The 6846-nt window shown below is 43.5% G+C and overlaps 1 protein-coding gene across 1 annotated transcript; it reads right to left on the minus strand.

The window, feature by feature from the left end:
* Window positions 1-4505: 4505 nt before the first annotated feature.
* On the minus strand, window positions 4506-5911 carry LOC119277458 (thiol protease SEN102-like). Its single transcript, XM_037558742.1, has one exon. The coding sequence runs from the start codon at window positions 5807-5809 to the stop codon at window positions 4715-4717; it is 1095 nt and encodes a 364-aa protein (XP_037414639.1). The 5' UTR covers window positions 5810-5911; the 3' UTR covers window positions 4506-4714.
* Between the last annotated feature and the right edge of the window lie 935 nt (window positions 5912-6846).

Consider the following 6846-nt stretch of genomic DNA (forward strand, 5'->3'; position numbering starts at 1 on the left):
ACTCTCAATGAAAGCACCAATGTCGGTGTCAAAACCGGCAGATCTCGGGTAGGGGGTCCCGAACTGTGCGTCTAGGAGGATGGTAACAGGAGACAAGGGACACAATGTTTTACCCAGGTTCGGGCCCTCTTGATGGAGGTAAAACCCTACGTCCTGCTTGATTGATATTGATGATGTGGGTATTACAAGAGTAGATCTACCACGAGATCAAGGAGGCTAAACCCTAGAAGCTAGCCTATGGTATGATTGTTGTTCGTCCTACGGACTAAAGCCATCCGGTTTATATAGACACCGGAGAGGGTTAGGGTTACACAGAGTCGGTTACAATGGTAGGAGATCTACATATCCGTATCGCCAAGCTTGCCTCCCACGCCAAGGAAAGTCCCATCCGGACACGGGACGAAGTCTTCAATCTTGTATCTTCATAGTCTTGGAGTCCGGCCGACAATGATAGTTTGGCTGTCCGGACACCCCCTAGTCCGGGACTCCCTCAGTCAGGGATAGGGCGAACGCCCTAATTCCGTGGAATTAAGAAGGAGAAGTTGGTTGTCCGCATAGTGGAGGAGTTCTGGAGGAGTTGGGAAAGCTAGTAATTTGCATCTCTACGAAATTAGAGGAGCCATAGTTGCGGAGTGTTACCCACCAAAGCCACTCATAAGTTGCAAACAATGTTTCATACTCTCTCTACTTCCTTTTCTTTTCCTTAACGAACCTCCTGCATTACTATTCTCCACCCAACCTATTCCAGTGCGTCGCCACAAGCACCCAAATCCTCGATCAAAGCCCCCGAGCTGCCCCACTCGTCAGCCGCCTCGATCCCTCCTAACATTATTCCCTCAAGCATGTCCCTCACCGAACACAAAGGCGACAAGAGGTGACGCCAATGCCAACCGAAGGCAACCATAGCGAGGGCTCCGTTGAGGTCTTGTCGGAGCTGCTCGTCAGGCAAAATTGACTTTAGCTAAAGGAGTCTAGGTACCTCCTGGTGTTGGTATGCAGGGAATTGGAGAGCTTTTTCATTATATGGTTTGCTTTTCCCCCTTCAACCTAATGCATGAACATCTTAAAAATTTGCTAATTTATAACAAAATTCCTAGTACTCCCCAAAATTGTTTCTAAAAAATCATGAGAAAATTTTAATTCATGATTTAAAAAAACATCATTAACACTTCAATTGTACTTAACAAACATTTGTAATTTTATGAAAATTTTAACATTTCTATATATCTTAAAAAAACACAATTTTCAAAAAAATAATTTTGAAAAATTCAAGAATATTTTGTTTTGTAATGTTTTTTATATTTTAATCTGTCCAAAAAACCTAGTGAACATTGCTGAGTTTCGTTCCAATGAAACGATACATTGCTGAGTTTCGTTCCAATGAAAGATATATTAGACGGGCCCATTCACACTTTATAGCCACTATTCATCCCTCTAGGTCTGCCCCCTCAAGAATGAGAGCACATGTTAGTTACTTGGGAAGCACAAGTTAGTACTGTTAAACTGCACGAGTTAGTACACAGACCAGAATAGTACAATTTTGTAAACACATGTTATTATAGCTTGCGAGCACATGTTAGGACAGTTTGAGGGCATAGGTCAGTACGATTGTGCACTGATTGTGCTTCACCTCTTACGGGAGCACAAGTTATTTCACTTGGGACCATATGTTACCATAGTTTAGGAGCATATATTAGTTCACTTTGGGAGCACACATTTCGTGTGAAAAAAGTTTCATTGAAACCTTGAGCATGAAATCTAGTTTTAAAGATTTTTGAGCAAGAATGCAACGATGAAAATGGTTTATAATTTGGACGCATGGTTCACAGGATATTTTAATTTTAAAGATAAATGTATGAAAGAAAAACGAAAACAACCAACCTCCCATCCCTTATATGTGAGTGAGAAAACCAATCAAAACTCTTTGGTAGCGATAACTGACGAGATCACCAGACGAGTTTGAGGATAATCCTTAAAAAATGTATGTATTTTAAAATTGTTTGGATTGCTTACTATATATGTCACGTGGTTAAAAAATGTACGCCTTAACTAGTGACTTCACACGAAAAATGAAAACTCCTATCAGGTGCGTTACACGCGGGGATGGCTAGCAATCAATACGTAGGCTACAAGGAGGACAAGCGCTCACTTAATCTAGCGGAGAGAAGGGAAAATTAGAGTAGAAGAGAAGATAAAAAAACAGAGTTGATTTATAAATGTTTCAAAAAAAAATGTTTATAAATCTTAAATAACATTTGTAAAATGCAAATGTTCAATTTTTTATAAAATAATCAGGAATTTAATAATGTTCATGAATTTGAAAATATTGGAAAATTTACTAATGTTCTTGAACTTTGAAAACATTCCTAAATTAAAAAAATGTCAACAAATTTAAAGCATGTTTAAAAACTTTTAAAATGTATTCATGAATTAAAATCGGTTATGAAGAGAAGGAAAAAAAATTAAGTACTAAAAAATAAAAAAATCTCAAAACCAAACCCAGTGAAACAAACAGGGAAAAACATGTAGAAAAGAAACTGATTGAAACCTTGCCAAAACCATGGACGAAACAGTGTGCTATGGCCCAGCCCATGTGGATGGGTGCCCGTGGGCTGGCCCTAAACACACAGAATAGAAAATTGGGAGAAGAATACCTGGAGAGATGGCGAAACTATTTAGCAGGCAGGTCGACCGACGCGACTATGTCTCGCTGCAAGCAAGACAAAGTCAGCTTTTGCTGAAGGCACGGCAAGACAAAGTCAGCTCTCGCTGCAATCAAGCGTTTCAAAAATGGTGAATGTGTATAGAGAAAATGTTGATCATGTATTAAAAAATGATGAATTTTTTGATTAGTTATACGAAAATATTAATCAAGCATCTAAAAATTAAAAAATATTTCAAAAATGTTAATCAAGCATTTGAAAAATGTTAAATGTGCCTAAAAATGTCGACCATGCATTAAATTATGTTAATCTTGCATTTGAAAAATGTTGATAAAACATTTGAAAATTGTTAAATATTCATATAGAGAATGTTGACAATGTGTTCGAATAATGTTAATATTGTATTTGAAAAATGTTAATCAAGCATTTGAAAAAGTTCAAAGTGTATAGGAAAAATCTTGACCATGTACACAAGAAATGTTAAACTTTAATTTGAAAGATGTTAATCAAACATTTGAAAAATGTTAAAAATGTGTATAGAAAAAAAATTCAACTATGAATTAAAAAATGTTAAATTTGTATTTGGAAAGATATTAAACGTGTATTAGAAAAAATGTTGTTGGTATATACAAAAAATGTAGAACGTAAACCAAAATAAACAAACAAAACCAAAATATGAAAACCGAAAAGGAAACAAAATAAACCAAAAGAAAAAAGGAGAAGAGAAAAGAAAAGAAACATCCCGGAAGAAAGAAGAAAAAAATAAAGGGTGAAACCCGGGCTCATTTCGCCTCCACTACATCCCGCCCTACTACTTGAATAGAATCCCAACGTTAGCCCGGTGGCTAGCACCATTGAAATCTATCTAGGAAACCACGGTTCGACTCCCCCACGCAAGGCTCCTTTTTCACTTTTTTGTTTTGAAGTGTGCGCGAGTGAGCCAGCCCTTTACTGTTGAATGGGCCATGTAACTCCCCTATGGGCTTTCTGCTCCTGTGTGCGTAATCTGGCTACGACTCCTATGAAGAAGTACAACGTAGGGACCTTAGCTTCACTTGGGAGGATTTGGCAACGTTGAAGGATGATTGGAAAGGCAGAGGTAAAGGAATTCGAGGTGGAAGCCCGGTGGCTTGGAATCATACGTCTTGATCCTTCATCTGTTTCATACGTCGTCCACTGTACACTCGAACATTTCATCGTCAATGATCCATTGTAATGCCGAAACTGGCGCTCCGGTGTTTATTTCCTTCTGGCAAATCTAGCATCTCTTCTAATAGCAAGGAGCGCGCAGGATTGCTGTTGCCTCAACGACATCCAAGGTCAGTCGAGGACACAACTGACTATAGGACCGAAGCCTAGGCTAAATGTGATTTGTTTTTCAAGAATGACACATGATAATCCCTTCGTTGCATAATGTAAGACGTAATATAGCTTGCAAAAACTTCTTACATTATGGGACGGAGTAGTAGTTTTCAGCATTTTCAATAAAAAAATAGATTTCTAGCTTCATATTATTTATATTGTACCTGTTGCAACGCACGATCATGTTTGCCTAGTATACATAAATAATTGATCCCCACTACCTCTAATTCTCTCAACATATAGTCTTCCACTTCACCAAGTGTGTCGCGTAAACATCCACTAACATTATTATTCAGCCAAAATGCAAACCACGTGCATACTCTTTGTTCACACACAATGAAAGGATGAGACGTGTCTACATTAAAGAAAAGTAGCTTTTGATTTAGATTGGTTTCTTTATACGTAATTCATCTGAAAATAATCTTTAAATAATGATTGTACAAATATTTTAATTATTTAATATATGGGTAAGGTTTCACAAAAAAAATTGACAGGATATATAATGTAAACCGTTTAGATACAAATCGGTCGAAACCGCAGTACATGTATGACAATTAAGTAGTGCAACTAATATATGTGATGGGTGCATAACGATTGATTGTTTATTTCTTTTTCCCTTGCGATAATGCCCTGGTCATGCATATTGGGGCTTTGGGGGCCAATTAGATAATCGATGAGAGATTCAAGCTTCAGAGCTCGTCATGGACACCAGCATGCTTTGGGTTGGCTGAGGTCTTGACGGGATAGGACGCCTCCATGGCGATGCCGCAGAGCCCCTCCTTGTCTTCCACATCGCGCTTCATACGGATGTACCCTTTCTCGCCCCACTCCGGCCCCCACGAGTTCTTCACGATCCAGTACTTGGTGCCGTCCACGGTGGCGCCGTACCCCACCGCCGTCACGCCATGGTCCAGCTCCGTCCCGCACTTGCCCGCGAACACCCCCTCCGAGTAGAACTGGAAGTGCGACCCGCTAGCCTCGATGGCCACGGCCACCGGCTGCGCGGCCACCGCCTTCTTCAGCGCCGCTTCGTCGTTGGCCGGCACGTCCTCGTACCCGTCGATGGTGACCACGGCGGACGGCTTCTTGTTGCAGGAGGAGGCCTGCCGCGCCTTGTAGGGGTACGCGTCCTCGGCGGCCACCCCGCCGTGCTTGGCAATGTACTGGAAGGCGTAGTCCATGAGGCCGCCGTTGCAGCCGGCGTTGGACTTCGTGTCGCAGTCCACGAGCTGCTGCTCGGACAGAGACGTGAGGTTCTTGGTGCGGATCGCGTTGATGCCCTCCACGGCCGCTATCGTCGAGAAAGCCCAGCAGCTGCCGCACTGCCCCTGGTCCTTGACGGCGGTCACCGCGCCCTTCTGCCGCCAGTCCACCGAAGGCGGCACGTCCCGAGCGCTCCCGTGCATGAAGCCGCCATCGCCCTCCTTACGACTGAACATGCGGTGGTGAGAGACGCGGGAAGAGGCGTAGGCGCGGCGGAACTCGTCGGCGGTCATGTCGCCGAAGCGGTTGAGGCGGAGCTTGTAGGGGGCGTCGCCGCGGTTGAACTCGTGGATGAGGCGGACGTTCTCCCTGAAGACGTTGAAGCGGCGGGCCTTCTCGCCGAGGTCGCGCGCCACCGTGTGCTGCTCCCTCCAGCGCTCGTACAGCGCCCACAGGGAGTCCTCCGACGCCAGGTCGTGCTCGCCGAAATCCATGGCACTCGCCGGCGCTGGCGCAGCGGCCAGCAGCATGAACAGCGCGGCCGCGGCCATGGTGGCCGCAAGCACGATCGCTCTCGCCATTGATGATTGGAACCTTTTTTTTTTGATCGGGATGATTGGAACCTTGGCAAGTTAGTCTGGAGTGTATGCTAGCTCGCTTATGTTGTGAGATGGCTGGGTGTGGTGTGGTGGTGGTAGCCATGGCGATCAGCTGGTTCTTATATAGTGGTGGCGAGCAGGAGTGATCACACTGGCAAGATGGATATGTTCCATGCAAGAATGAATTGCAGGTGCACGTTGCTTGCCGGCAACAACTTACTGCCTACTGTACTGCTCATTCTCATTGGTGGCCACGTAGTACATCAAAATGGTGGTTAATTCATTGATGCTCCATTACTAGTACCGTTGTTAGCTACTACTAGTACTAATCCGCATCTACACTACTATTAAAAGAGCAAACATGAGTTTCTCTAAAGACACACCTCAAAGTGTACACGGGATAAGCAGAGCCCTCAGATCTAATTGATTAAGTGAAATCTGAGAGCCCATAATGTCCCGGTGGTCTGCCAGTCAATCGAACGGTTCAGATTGGATGTTCTGCCGGCAGACCATCCTCACGCACGTTTTCTTTAGGAAAAAAAATTCTAACTAACTACTCCCCTGATTCCGTTTACCGTGGGTATAATTTTTCGGATTTGCTAAAACTCATTCGAATGAGAAACTAATTGGTCTCATTCACTTTTTAGACCGTCCGATCCAGCCGCGCGACGATTCGTGCTTCCTCCAGGTGGAGAGCTTCGTAGCGACGGGAGGCGCGGCCCATCTGTTATCCCGCTCACAGCCCGTTCTTTTTTTTGTCGCACGTTTTTTTTCTTCTCTTTTTTGTTTGATGAAGGCCACTTGCATTCCGGCCCGGAACATTTTCCACTCACAAGCCCACGTACGCTTGTAGGATATACGAAGCCCTGTATGATCGCCCCTCTTTTTAGTCTGTTGTTCACTTCTTTTTAGTGGTGTTGATCCTTTTTGTGGCTGCTAGTGTGTGTAGGTTGATGTTCGTCTGGTCTGTGTGTGTGTGTGTGTGTGTGTGTTTTGTTTTTTATTCTTGGCCCCCAGTT

This window comes from Triticum dicoccoides, chromosome 3B (assembly GCF_002162155.2).
Source record: "Triticum dicoccoides isolate Atlit2015 ecotype Zavitan chromosome 3B, WEW_v2.0, whole genome shotgun sequence".
Lineage (NCBI taxonomy): Eukaryota > Viridiplantae > Streptophyta > Magnoliopsida > Poales > Poaceae > Triticum > Triticum dicoccoides.

Coding starts and splice junctions, on each gene's coding strand:
- LOC119277458 (XM_037558742.1), bottom strand. CDS start 5,809: ATGGCGAGAGCGATCGTGCTTGCGGCCACCATGGCCGCGGCCGCGCTG.